General features: G+C 59.5%; 1 protein-coding gene across 1 annotated transcript; it reads right to left on the bottom strand.

Annotated features, from left to right (window-relative positions):
- Window positions 1–909: 909 nt before the first annotated feature.
- P2RX2 (purinergic receptor P2X 2) lies at window positions 910–10,064 on the bottom strand. The gene is made up of 12 exons (XM_026082328.1): window positions 9,937–10,064; window positions 8,438–8,573; window positions 6,213–6,284; window positions 5,742–5,817; window positions 5,547–5,640; window positions 5,206–5,286; window positions 3,473–3,611; window positions 2,316–2,446; window positions 2,114–2,204; window positions 1,627–1,692; window positions 1,425–1,556; window positions 910–954 (listed from the first exon to the last, which is right to left on the bottom strand). The coding sequence occupies exons 1-12, from the start codon at window positions 10,062–10,064 to the stop codon at window positions 910–912; spliced, it is 1,191 nt and encodes a 396-aa protein (XP_025938113.1).
- Window positions 10,065–14,074: the final 4,010 nt, after the last annotated feature.

The following is a 14,074-nucleotide window of genomic DNA, read 5'->3' as shown; positions in this document are numbered from 1 at the left end:
GGGGGTGGATGTGCTGAGCTGAGCTGCTCTAACGTGAGAGCCAGAAAAAAATATCAGATTATGCTCAGAAATGCCTCAGTGAGTTACTGCCAGATGCCCGCTGTGAATTRCTTTTGGGCTCAGGCTCAGAGAGCTGCAGTTTCCCAAGCAGCCTCAGGGCAGGGTTGGTGCTGGCAGAGGTCCCTGCGCAAGGCTGGCTGAGGGGGGCCTCTCGGCCCCCCCACTGCCGCTCTGCAGAGCAGGGCTGAGCCCCAGCTGGCCAGYGCTGGTGGTGGCAGAGCAAACAGGCGCTTGTTCTCGTGCTCCCTGCCACCAGGGCAAGAGTGGCCCTGCCCTGGCACTGCTGCCCACAGGGTGGGTGCAGTTGCAGGCGAGGGAGAGCGACACACACATCCATCTCCCACGCCCCTAGCCATTGCGCTCCCGTGTCCCCCCGTGTCTTCTTCCCCCCCCGCACCCGCACACGCTGCAGCAACCAGGCCCCAGGCAGCAATGCTGAGCAGTTGCAGTTTATTGGGCACCGGCTGCTTTGCCAGTGCAGGACTTGCTCCAGTGCCGCACCACCACTCCAAGCAGGGCACCAGCAGCTTTACGGGGTGCAGAGGATGCTCGGGGTGCAGGGGGCCAGCCTGCCCGGGGTGCCCCCACCACTGCCCCCATGGCCTGGGTGTCCACAGCCAGGAGCTGCTCCAGGATGGGGCTGCCAGCGCCCTGTGCCGGCCAGGTAACGGCAATGCCCAGAGCCCCACTTGTGCGTGGCGCCGGCTCCGCTCCCGGGGTGCTGGAGCAGAGAAAGCAGTCGGGCATTGCCTCCTGCTCCAGAGCAAAGGCTCCTGAAAGCCCCCAAGACAGATGGCCTGGGCACCGCAGACCTGCCCCCGGCCGAGGCTTTAACCRCCCCACAGGCTCTCACAGCAGCAGGCAGTGACCTGCCTGGAGCTGCTTGACGCCTGGCTGAGGAAAGAGAAGGGGACATGGCTCCTGGTGGCCGGTAGCAGCAGCTGGCGAGCTGTCAGGCACATCCCAGCCAGCCACGGGCAGCTCCATGCGGGAAAAGCAGGTAGCTCAGAGCAAGGCGGGACCCGGCTGGTCCTGGACGGGGGAAATGTTGTCACAGCCTGGCACGGTGGCTCCTTCCAGCTGTGGCTGCACCTGGGGGGGGGGGTGGACAGGCAGTCGGTCCCTGCAGGACAGACTATCCAGAGGCTGGAGAGCCCCAGGGTGCTGCACCTCATGGAGCAGCCTCCGAGGCACCTTCAGCCTGCTGAGGAGGTGAGAGATGGCTGGAGGGGCCAGATGCCCCGGCAGCCCCAGGCACCCTGCTGCCCACCCTGCCGGCTTTCAGGCAGGGCTGGGGCAGGGCAGACGGCCGCCGTGCCCAGGTGTTCTGTCCTGCCTTGCTGGGAGCGTGGCCACCATGCTACCTCAGAGGGCCAAGCCTCCAGGGCCAAGCCTGAAGCCAAGGTCCAGGGTGGTACCTGCTCAAATTTCCTGCTGCTGTACACCTGGTCCTTGTTCATGCAGCTCAGCAGGATCCAGTCACAGAGGAAGGAGCCCTGCAAGGTGGGAGAGGGGCGTCAGTGCTGGGCACGCGCAGCTGGACCGAGCCCCGACACCAATACTCACCATTCCCACCGAGGTCAAGGCCGTGGCCAGGTTGATGACAGTGGGGATCAGGCTAAACTTCCCTGCCTGGCAGAGAGGGACAGGGTCAGCAATCACCACCCAGCCCAGGTCACCTCCTGCCTGGGCCTGCATCCACCCTGGATTTGGTGCAAGGAATGAGGCTGAGCAGAGATCTCCCCCCGCCCCAGCCCTGTTGTGAGCACCCTGCCCAGGTGGTGCCCCACACCATGAGGTCTCGCATTTCCTTCCAGGACACTTTGCACACTTTGCCAAAGACTCCCATTTGGGGCACCTGGGATCCCCCATTCCCCTGCGAGGCTGAGCAGAAGGGAGCAGAGGAGGCCAGGCTGTGCTCATCCCTGCTCCGAGGCAGCAGTGGGGAAGAGCTGCTTTTCCAGGGCAGCCCCAGCACTACGGCAATGAGGTTGTGCACACATGCAACCCACCAGCACACGGGCCCTGCAGCCAGACCCTGCAAAAATCCCACCTGGCCCTGCACGATCACATCGACACGGATCCCATAGGCCTTGATCAACACTCGTGTGTGGGTCCCATTCCACTTGTAATACTTGGCAAACCTGCTGGGGAGACAGAAGGGCACAGCGGTGGGGACCAGCCACAGCAGGACCAGGGAGGGCCGGAGGAGGATGCAGGGCAGCAAGTGCCACTGCCCGGGACAGAGCCATCACCTGTAGTTGTAGCCAGGGGAAGCCAAAGTGGTCTTGGGGTCAAGGCGGCGGAAGGAGTAATGGGGGTTGCATTCGGTGTCAGGCAGGTCCAGGTTACAGTTCCAGTTGATAATCACACCAATCACCCCACCCTGCAGCAGAAACCAGCAGGCCTAGCACAGCGCCAGTGGGCACAGCAACCCCATGGGCACAGCATCACTGGGCACACAGCATGACCATGGGCATAACATCCCAGCAAGCATGGCATTCCTCCCCCAACCCACACTCCCGCCACCCAGCCACAAGCACAGCTGTCATCCATCACCAGTCAGGAATGTCCTGGGGTGCCACCGCACCAGGGCACATGCCCCTGCCAGGGAAGCCACCAGCACTGTCCGCAAGGCTGCTCACCCAGGGGAGCTCTGCCCCAGCAGTGGGCTTTCCAGCTGAGTTGGGAGCATGGCTGGGCATCAAGGAGCATCCCCAGATCCAGAGTGGGGGAACTCAAGGGTCTGGAGGGTGCTGGGGCTGACCAAGGGGTGCAGAAACTGGAGGGAGGATGGAACAGCGCTGGGTTCCTTCCCTGGGTGGGAATTATCTTCTCCCAAAAGTGCAGCAGAAGCAGCAGGGCTGGATGGGTCTGGAGACCAAACTCTGTATGCACTGCCCTGTCCTGGCAATGTCAGGCTATTTCCCAAAGTGTGTGAATGAATCCCCACCACTGCAAGAGCAAACCTGCCAGTCCTGCACAGTCCTGGCAGCGATACAGACACAACTGCACAGTCTGTGCCTCCCCACCAGCTGGCCTCCTGCTCTCCAGCCTCTGCACAGGGGCGTTGCAATAGGGGCACTGGGCCTGGGAGCTTCACAGGGCTCTGCATGTGCAAGGTGGGCAGAAAGGACTGCTCAGGGCTGGAGCGAATCTGCTGTGCTCCGAGCTGCTGAGGCTGGCTAAGCTGCCCCTGCCCTCAGCCCATCCCARCTGGCACCTGCCACATCCTGGCAGGGCAGCAGGGCCAGGGACCTGCCCCCCCGCTGCCTCTGAGTCTCAACAGCATTAGTATGTGAGTGATGATCCCACAGAGCTGAGCACCAGAGCAGGTCCTGAGGAAAYGCCCTGTGCCCAGCCAGCAAGACCCTGGACCCTGTGGCAGGATCATCCTCCCAGGACACAGCACCTTCTCAGCCAGCTCCATAAAGTCCTCTCCCGCCTGCTCCACAATGAAGCCCAGCTTGAAGATGGGGCAGTAAAGGGCAGAGGTGGCATTGAAGGTGCAGCTTTTCAAGTAACTGCTCTCAGCAGCCTGAATGTTGCCCCTGGGGAGACAAACCCAGAATCATGGCATGCACCATTGGCATACACATGGCACACCACTACTCCTCAATTCTCTCCCTAACATCTTGAAGCTCCCCAGACAAACATTAAACCCCAGCTCTGCTCACTGATGTCTATCCCATCACTGATGGACCCAACTGATGGATGGTGAAGGGATTGCCTAGGAGAACTACATACCAGATGGGGATGTGTACAGGCATTCAGAAATGCACGTGACTAACTAAGGGATGACCTGCACAGCATGAGGGCAGAGAACAGGAACAGGAGGAGCACTGGGATCATCACTTGGGGAGATGCTGGCATTTTCAAAGTTCCCAAAGACTTCAACCACTCCCTTTGCAAGACCACATGCCCCATTTCCATCCACTAGTGTGAGCATTCCTGCTGCCTCTTTCTCAATAGTTACCATCCTCATCATCACCACCTTCCTCAGAGGAGCCAGGGGCAGGCAAGGGTGAAGGATAGATGGATGGAGTAAGGGTTGGGAACTCAGTCTCACAGAGACAGCAGCTGAGCACTGAAAAATGTCACCAGCAGGTCGAAGAAGGTGATTACTGCCCTCTACTCAGCACTGGTGAGGCCACACCTGGAGTGCTGTGTGCGGGTATGGTCTCCCCAGCACAAGAAAGATATGGACCTGCTGGAGTTAGTCCRGCAAAAGACCACAAAGATGATTAAGGGACTAGAAGCATCTCTCATATAAGGASAGGCTGAGAGAGCTGGGACTGTTTAGTCTGGAGAAGAGAAGGCTCAGGGGGATCTTATCAATGTGTACAAATACCTGATGGGTGGGAGTAAAGAAGATGGAGCCAGACTCTTCTCAGTGGTGCCCAGTGACCATATGAGAGGCAATGGGCATAAACTGAAATACAGGAATTGTGTCTGAACTTAAGAACAAACTTTTTTACAGTGAGGGTGATCAAACACTGGACCAGGTTGCCCAGAGAGGTTGTAGAGTCTCTATCCTTGGAGATTTCAAAAACCTGAGTGGGCATGGCCTTGAGCAACATGCTCTAGGTGACCCTGCTTTGAGCAAGGGTTGGACTAGGCAAYGTCCAGAGGTGCCTCCAACCTCAGCCATTCTGTGAGCAACCTGGGAACAGGGATCCCCTGTGAAAAGTCAGCATCTCCCCCAGCTGCCAAGTGGCACTGCTCCTGCACAGCTCCACCCCTCAGACCTGTCCATGTATTTAAACCACATCTTTCTGCTGTCAGTGCACACACACTCCTCTGGTACATAATTCTCATGGGAAATGGCTCTGCCACCCATCATTGCACTTTTCAGAAAGGCATCTGGCTGCACCCCACACACACTCTCAGGCCACACACATGCATGTACAGGGCCAGGGTGGCCCCCTTGTCTCCACCTTGCTGCACACCTGACTGCAAAGCACTACTGGCACGGCGAGGCTGTCCTGGTCCCAGCAGCAGGGCCTGGTCTGCACTCGGCTGCTTAGCGTCACCCACACTGCTCCCCACTCAGTGCCCTGCCCTGCACAGCACTCTTGGCACCCACTTGCCTGCCTGCCCCATCCCTGGGCCCCACACTGACCCCCTGCATAGGCCCATGCTTACTTGGAGAAGCCGAAGCGGGGGAAGTGGATGTTGTTCTTGATGAGGATGGTGAACTGTGGTGCCATCTTCGCCAGGGACTCACTGCGGAGAGAACTGAGCACTGCTGCTTGGGGAGCAGCATGGCCCCTGTGGGCACAGTCTGTGCCAGGGCACCCCCTCCCTATGCCATGTCCTATTGCTGCAGGGGCCAAACCTCTCAAGAGCACCCTCAAGGATGTCCCACCCAGAGCACCCCTTGGTGTCCAACAGGACCCGGAAGATGGGCCAGGATTTCAGTGTCTGCTCCATCCTGCCAGAGGACTATCCTCCCCACTGCCAGGTCCCATCCCTGGTGCCAGTACCTGACACTCCCTTCATCTACCGGGCACCAGGCCAGGATCTCACAGCTCTTCTCGGTGCCAYCAGCATTGGGCACACAGCGCCCTGTCTTCTCCCCTGTGAGGACAGACACACAATGTTGTACTTCCTGGCAAATGGGATCCTGCCCACTGTGCAGTGCTGGGCAGACCACTGGACCCTGCACATCCCCAGCTCACCATGGCCCAACATGTCCATGTCCCCAGGGGCGCAGTCATGGTCGGAGTTGCACGCAGCACTGCGGACTGTTAGCCTCTGCAGGGTCATGGGGGACATGGTCAGAACAGGACRTGCACCTGGTAGTCACACATTGTGCCTACAGAGGGGACGGGGCACCCCATGTGCATAGGTCCCAGCCTTTGCAAGCTGGCTGGGGTAACCAGCTGTTAACCCTGCCTGCGGTGGCCTGGTCAGTCTCCACACACCTCCCCTCCTGCAATCCCTGACTCAGCAGCCCCCAAGCAGTGCCCAGGCCAGGGGAGGCAGGGAGATCCCTGCCGTGAAGGGGTACAGGCAGAGGAGAGCTACAGGGAACAACAGCATGTCCATGTGCAGGACTCTGTCCTGGGGTCCCCACTGGCAGCTCCGGTATCCCCACACGTCCCTGTAACCCACCATCCTCTCCATCCCTCTGCCCAGGTCCACCTCACCTCAGGGCAGGTCTCTATTGTCTGGACAGGGCTGACCTCCACCCGTGTGAGGATGCTGAAGGTGCTCCCACCCTAGGAAGCAACCAGGAGAGATGATGTTGTTTGTAGGAAGGCACAGCTGTGCTTTCACACAGGGACACACAAGTGTATTCACACGGAGATGAGAACACACGCATTCTCACGTACACTCACACGGGGGTGTGCACACACGCATTCGCACATGCATGCATACAGGGGGCACACACATTGGGACAGTGCGCACAGATTCACACCTACGCTCGTAGCACGACACATGCATGCCTATTCACACAGGGACATGCAAGTTGTGACCTTGCGCTGATGTGGAAATCACYCACCGGCAACACTTTGCTGAACCTGGAGCTGATACTGCAGGCAACACAMTGGGGAGACCTGCTGTACCATGTACCCAACAGGCTCGAGCCAACCTTAGCYCTTTGGAAACAGCAAAATACTGACAAGAATGTCAGTGACAGGAAAAAACTACAGCATTGTGCCCTCATACCAGTGTCACCACTGTGCCCAAATCATCTGCCTCCTGAAAGCTCCGATCTGCTTCAGTGCAAGAGCAAGAAGCATTTTGCCTTCAAAGTCAGTTTTCCACAGATTCTCGCTGCTTTTAATCACAGACTTGCTGAAAGCCTGAGGTGGGCAGGACGTCTGCAGGGCTCTAGTCCACCCCTCTGCTCTAAGCAGGGCTAACTCCACATAAAGCAGGCTGCTCAGGACCTTGTCCAGCTATGTTTTGAAACTCTCCAAGGACAGAGATTCCCCACCTCTCTGCTCCCTGTCCCAGGCTGCACCACTCAAGGAGAAGAATTTTTTCCTTTTTACCAGTCATGATTCCCCCAGTTGCAGCTCATGCCAGCTGCCTCTCATTCCTTCACCGAGCACCTCTAAGAAGAGTCTGGCTCCATTTCCTCTATATCCTCCTCTAGGTGCTCGATGACTGCATTAGATCCCCCTTCATCATCCTTTCCCGAGGCAGAACAAAACCAGCTCCCTCAGTCTTTCCTCCTAGGTTGCGTTCTCCCACCCTGACCATCTTCATGGTCTCTGCCGGACTTGCTCCAGCTTACTGATAGCTCTCGTGGTCYCTGCACTGGACACTATATTCCAGATGTGGCCTCACTRTTGCCACSCAGAGGGGATTCATCTGGCTCAGCATCTCTGTGACAGACTTTGGGACAGTGGAAGGTTCCCAGACTCTCTGTCAGAGAGAGGCCATCGACCAGGTCTCACATCCTGGCCAGGTGATGCCAGATGGCAGGTGCAAGCCTTGTCCGGACTAGCAGTGTCCGAGGCCAACACAAGCTCTTCCGCAAACCAACCCGGTAATTTCAAAACCACCTTGCCAAGACCAGTGAAAACCCATCCTCTGTCTCATGGCATCCATTGAAAAAACTAAGAGCCTTCTCAGCGCACCAGGCCATCTCCACCCTGGCCAGGCAACAGGCATGGGGCAGCTGCCAGATATGCAACTGCCCCAAGGATATCATGTGGTTGCTTGGAAAGAGGAGGAAAAGCTGAGAGAGTCTCTCTCCTCTGTGACTGAGCCCAGCATCAAAGACCGGTTATTCTTCCCAGTTCTCAATTCCAGAGTCTGGCAAGGTTCAATCTTTTTCCCCCAGGCTTTTGGGGAGATACAATACAAAGGTGATCTGCCCTCTACTACAAATAGCTGCRGCTGGTAGTAATAGCACTGGCAAGCAATGAGGTGAATGTCAGACCTTCCCYTGACCTGATMTGAGAGTCCCCTCTTCTGCCCTGAAGGTCCTAAACCACAGAGGCCCCAGGCTGCCTGKGAAGGGAGRCAGACAACGGAGGCGCTGGCTGGGTAAGGCCACGGGTCCCTGCCCAGTGCTGTGTGCCAAGCCCCCAAAGCTCCCCTGGGCCTGCCCCACAGCACCGGAAACGTGGCCTAACACGCAGTCCCAACCTGGCTGGGACACAGCTATGGTTGCCTCACCGGGAGCCAAGGACAGTGGTGGGACTGGAGGAGGGGATGCAGGAGTCCCCATGCAGGCAGCATTCACCCCACAGCRGGGAGCACCGTATAGGACAACTTCCTTCACTGGGAACATCCGGGTGAAGGGGCAGTTTGCAAGTCCTTGGAGGAAGACTGCTGCCCATATACTGCTCCATCAGGCCACCCAAGGCAAGCGAGACAAGAGAAGACGAGGGGGAAAGGAGAGTCAGAGCCTCACCTCAGGGGGGGCCACATACTCCCCAACATCCCACACCTTGCTTGGTGACTGTGTCACGCCCTTGACTTTGGTGATGACAGAGCTCTCTGGGCTTGTCTCACACTCCTGGTAGCCCTTCTGAATGATGAACACATACCTGTGGGGGAAGGACAGGAAAAGGAGCTATTAGTGATCTCCTCCTCCCCTCTAGGACCCGGAGTGCTCCCTAGCACCAGCTGTGGGCACCAGCACATGGGGTTGGGAGACACAGGGGTCTGCTGACACTTGAGGCTATTTGAGACCAGCGGGCAGCATGGGCAGGGCTCTGCTGGGGTAGTTGTTCACCGGCCACATGTCATCCATCTCAGGCAGACGTGGAAGTCCCTGGGATCTGGCACTGCCATGCTCCAGCTGGGCCTGATCTTTGATATCCCTCTGCCTCACTTCCAACCGTGCTTCCAGGAGGTCAAGGTATGGGGAGGTGTGTGGGCAAGGAGACAGTCTCAGAGCCACCGAAGGGAGGCAGGGCAGACAGACAGTCAAGAGGCAGCTGTCGCACTCACCTTGCCCTGTACAGCAACACGTGCCCACTGGCTCTCCTATATCTCCCCTGGCCTGCGTGCATGACCCCTCCATTACCTGGCCCTGAGCAGCTTCTGGAGAGCGCAGGCTCCACTGCAGCTGGTTTGTGGCCCAGGAAAGCTGGAGGTGGTGGACAGGCAGTCATGCCAGGGCATGGGACCAGCACACTGCTCTCTCTGTCTGCCCGCAGCACCTGTTAACCTGGGCCTTGCACAGCACAGGAAAGGCGACAACTTCACAAAGGCGGGGATGGGATGAGGACGGTGTCAGGTCCTCACTGCCACAGSGGAACCAGGGCAGTCATCTGCAAACAGCCCCTCCCAAGCTGCTCTGCACAGCCAAGCAGARAGCCCCGGGATGGCAGTCCCAGGACAGCTAGCCTTGCTGGCCTGGGGCTCTCACCTCGCGGCCACCCTGCCAAGGCAGGGCAGGCCTTTGGGCCGGCAGAAAGCACAGGCAGGGCTCTGCAACACAGTTCATTCGCCAGCCAAGCATTGCTCATCTCACACAGACGTAGAAATCCCTGGGATCCGGCGTTGTCACACTGCAGTCGTGCTGCCCACAGGTGTCCAGGCCACCCGGGAAAGACGGGACAAGCCTCAGGGGCAAGACCCCTCAAGGGGTCCCAGCCAGGGGCATACAAGAAGYGTGGCCCCGAGAGCAGGGTACGAAGGGACTGGAGCAATGGCACAGGGGATGGGGAGAGCACCAGCAGGGCAGGGCAGAGACACTCCGCCCCCCTCCTCGAGCACTGTCGCTTCATCTGAAATCCCCTTCCYCCCACCCAGGACAGGCAGGAGAAGCCGCCCTGGCGGGGGGGCTGCGGGGGGCTGCGGGGGGGAGCCGGGACAAACCGCGCAGCGGTGGTGCCCGCACCGGGAGGCGGCAGGTCCCGACCCCAGCCCCGGCCCCGGCCCCGGCCCCGGCCCCGCACTCACCCGACGAAGTAAAGCAGGACGAGGAGCTGCAGCGCACGGTACGCGGTGCCGAGGCGCCGGTTCCTCACCACCACCACCTGCGGCGTGGAGTAGCTGCACAGCGCCCACAGGCAGTCGCGGCCGCCCATGGCCGCCGGGCTCGGCTCGGCTCGGCTCGGCTCGGCTCGGCTCGGGGACCCCCCGGAGCAGGAGGGGCCGCCCGCCCCTCCGACGACGCTCTGGAGCCGCCCCGCAGCCCGGCCCGGCCTGCAGAGCTGCCCGCCCCCCCGAGGCACCGGAGCCGCCCCGCAGCCCCGGCCCGGCCCGGCCGCGACCCCTGCTGTGCCGCGGGGGGCCGCGGCGAGGGACGGGGACGGGGTCAGCACGGGCGCGAGTGGAGAAGCCTGGACCGGGGGCCCGCGGCACAGCTCGCCGGGTGAGGGGAGGCAGGGGACGGGGGCTGCAGAAAGGGGACAGGGGCTGCAGAAAGGGGACGGGGGCTGCAGGCAGGGGACGGGACTTGCAGGCAGGAGACAGGGCTGCAGGCAGGGGACGGGACTTGCAGGCAGGAGACAGGGCTGTTGGCAGGGGACAGGGGCTGCAGACAGGGGATGAGGGCTGCAGGCAGGGGACAGGGGCTTGCAGGCTGGGGACAGGGGCTGCAGGCAGGGGATGGGACTTGCAGGCAGGAGACGGGGCTGCCGGCAGGGGACAGGGGCTGCAGACAGGGGACGAGGGCTGCAGAAAGGGGACGGGGGCTGCAGGTGAGGGACGGGGACTGCAGGAAGGGGGTGGGGAGCAGATGTAGGATGACTGGTTCCCAGGTTAGAGGGGAGGAGAAAGGGGCGATCCACGGTAGAGGACCAAGAAAGCAGTGGGTGAGCTGTGTGCAGAGCTCATGTTCACCAAATCCTGCAGTGGAACTGGGGTGACACAGTGAAATTGGCAGGAGAGTGGGTTAAAGCAGATAAAAGACAGTTCTCCCGTGTCTGGTGGCCCTGAACTTGTGAGAGTTGCTCCATAGGAGGTGGTAGAGGCACCGGCAGGGTCCAGACAGGAGTAGAGAAATGCATGGCCAACAGGTTCATGAGCAGATACCAGAGGGAAGTAGGCAGAGCCATGCGCTAGCACCCCTAATCCAAGATGGGGGTGCCAGCCTGGGACTGGGTGCAGGTGTCCAGGCTTGAGGGCTCTCCCTAGATGGCAGCTTCCCCTGCTGCCATTGGCACTTTGGGCTGGGCAAGAGTATGACCATAGCAAACCCTGATGTTCCTGGAGGGTGGATAGTGGGGAAGGTGGTGGTGACAGAGGTGTTGTTCTCCCTACAGCCTCTCCTTAACCCATGGTCACCTCATGTGGCTGGGCTTGGCTTGGCTTCCAGTACTGGGACAGACAGTGCTGCTGGAGACAGTGGGTGTCTGGCAGCATGGCAGGCACTGGGGCTGCAAGYKGGGAAACCCTCTGCAGAGGGGTTGGGGCCTGGGAACAGCCTCCTGTCCCATCGCTGCCTGTTGGGAAAGGCCCTTGGGAACACACTCTCCCAGGCAKGGTAGGGGCTCCTGRACTTGCCTGGAGGGATCTGGGTAGGCTGTGTTGCTCCTAGTCRTTGCAGGCACCTGTGCGCCTCAACCTGCTGTGGGGCCAGCCCTGGCCCTGCTGTGCTGGGGAGGAGTGGGAGGGATGGGGACACACAGCTCTGGGCCACAGGAAAAGGAACAGACCTGGTCTACTGGAGATAAACACACGTGGACCRCAAGGCACCCAAGGGCTACATCTCTCTAGTTCAATGGCTTGACTCAATGCCCAGGAGACAGCAACTGAACACGCTTTGGACTTATGCTGCTCAGGGGCACCCATCCGGGGTAGGATTGGGAAACAGAACCACCCTCCAGGCCCTCTAGATAGGAGGGTACCTGCCTTTCCTGACAGTGCAGCTGCAGGACAGAACTCTCAGGCTGCAGCCAGGACACACATGACACAAACAGCAGATCCAGGAGAGGTTACAAGCACTGCACTTTTATTGCATGCAGAGACAGCTGACAAGTGGCAGCTCCTTCCTGATGGAGCATCAAGCCTGGAGCCTTTCCAAACGCACATTGTTTTGCACAAGCCAGAACACCTCAAGGATATGTAATACATGAAAGTCCCTGAGCTCCCGCTACGAACTTGCCCGAGGGCAGAGAGACAGAGAGCCGCAGGGCACAGCTGGTATCTTGGTCCTGCAAGAGCAGGCAATCTCTGACCTGAAATGYCCCACAGGAGCTTGGGAACGGGCCATGCTCAATGCTACAGAGGAAGGCGAAAAACCCCCGGGGACCAGTGCCAATCTGTCCCGGGGGAAAATTCCTTCCTGACCCCAAAGCTGGCGATCGGCTGTTCCCTGCGCATGCGAGCAAGGCCTGCCTCCCGGCCAGCCCTGTGGGGGTTCTCACACCCACCAGGGGACACCAGCGCTGCCCGACGCCTTTCTTCTCTCAACTTGCCTCCTGAATGGATCGCAGATGTATGTTTTAGGTAGTCTCCGGTCCAGTCTCTGGCCCCAGCTCCTTTTGCTCCTGATGGGTCTTTCGGAATGCACCCTGGACATGGTTCATTGCTTCCCCTTGTCCAGGAGTGCTCATGGACCCTGTTCCCAGCTCCCAGCTCTGCCTGCCACGTTCATTCCCTGAGGGACTGCACGCTGTCAGTGAGGGATAGCCTGCCCTGGGGCCACCCACAGCTCCCAGCTCACCTGCCCTGAGGGAGTTGCTGGCCCTTGCTGCTCTCTGGTAYGGCTGACACYGGGGTGGTCAGTGCCCTGCAGTGCCGTCCCAATGGGAGATGAAGGCCAGGCTGGTCAGGGCCACACCTGCATTTGGGCTGCCAGTCTTTCTCCTGGCTCGAGGAGGCTGTAGAGTGGTATCGCCTCTCTTTGCTAGGCCCTGTATTCCAGTCTCCTTGACAAAGAGGCCCTCCGARGTCCCACCAGGCCTATCTTCTCTGGCATGGCTCTCCTCTGCCCTCCAGGCTGCAGGGTTCTTCCTCCATCGTGGCAAAGCTCTCCACCTCTTGAAGAAAGGGCTTCAAAAGGAGGTGTCACACACCAGTGTGCTCCGGTGTCCTGGAGCACATCCCCAAGGAGATTTCCCTCGTCTTTGCTCTGGTGGACCATGGCCTTCCATGAGCATATAGCCCTCATCCAGGCTGGTGGTTTCCACAAAGAGGCAGAAGTCATGCACTCAGGAGCAGTGCAGCTGCCAGACGTCGTACGTGGCCACCTCAAATTCCATGGATTCCTCAAAGATCTCCTACAGATCCTCCCAGGTAGCCGCCCAAGTTGGTTTGCCTCCACTGGGTGGTAGCGCCGATCCCAAGTAGCCGCCCAGGATTGGCACCCGCATTTGTTTTTCTGTGGTGGGAGGTAGCTCCAGTCCCAGGTATCCTCCAGGAACTTATCCCAGGAAGTCGCCTCAGCTTTTTTACCCCTGCATGGAGTTAGCGCCCTTCCCAGGGAGCCACATGGGACTCCTGCCAGATACCTACCCATTGCTTGTTTCTGCTAGGAGGTAGATCGCATACTAGGTAGTCACCTGGGACTGCTTCWTGGYAGGTGCCTAAATTGGCTCGTCTYTGCTGGGACGTAGCTCCCATGCCAGGTAGCAGTCTGGGTGTCTGCCCGGGTAGCTTCTCCAGTTGTTGTTTCTGCTCTAGGAGTTAGCTCCAGTGCCAAGTAGCTGCCAGAGGTTCCTCCCAGCAGGGTATCTGACTGAGGTGCTTTGACTCCCATAGCAGGTATTTCCCATCCCAGATAGCAGCCCGAATTTCTGCCCAGGTAGCTGCCCGAGTGACGTAGCCTGCACTTGCAGGAAGCTGCCATCCAAGGTAGCTCTCATCTACCCACCTGTGTGGTCCCACTTGGGACTCCTCCGAAGTAGCTGCCAGGGTTGGTTTTCCACTTTGGGCAGTTAGCTCCCATACCAGGTAGCCACCCAGGACGCCTCCCAGGTAGCYGCTCGAGTTAGTTTCCCTCCTCAGGGAAGAAGTTCCCATCTCCGGTATCAACGGGGGCCTCCTGTGACGTAGCTGCCTGAGATGGTTTTGCCTCTTCAGGGAGATAGCTTCCATGCCAGGTATGCACCAGAAAGTCCTCTGAGGCAGCTGCCTGAACTGGATTGCCTTT

The sequence above is a fragment of the Apteryx rowi genome, unplaced genomic scaffold (assembly GCF_003343035.1).
Source record: "Apteryx rowi isolate R43461 unplaced genomic scaffold, aptRow1 scaffold_571, whole genome shotgun sequence".
Taxonomy (NCBI): domain Eukaryota; kingdom Metazoa; phylum Chordata; class Aves; order Apterygiformes; family Apterygidae; genus Apteryx; species Apteryx rowi.
Note: the sequence above shows the minus strand (reverse complement) of the source record. Positions and strands in the feature narration are given on the sequence as shown.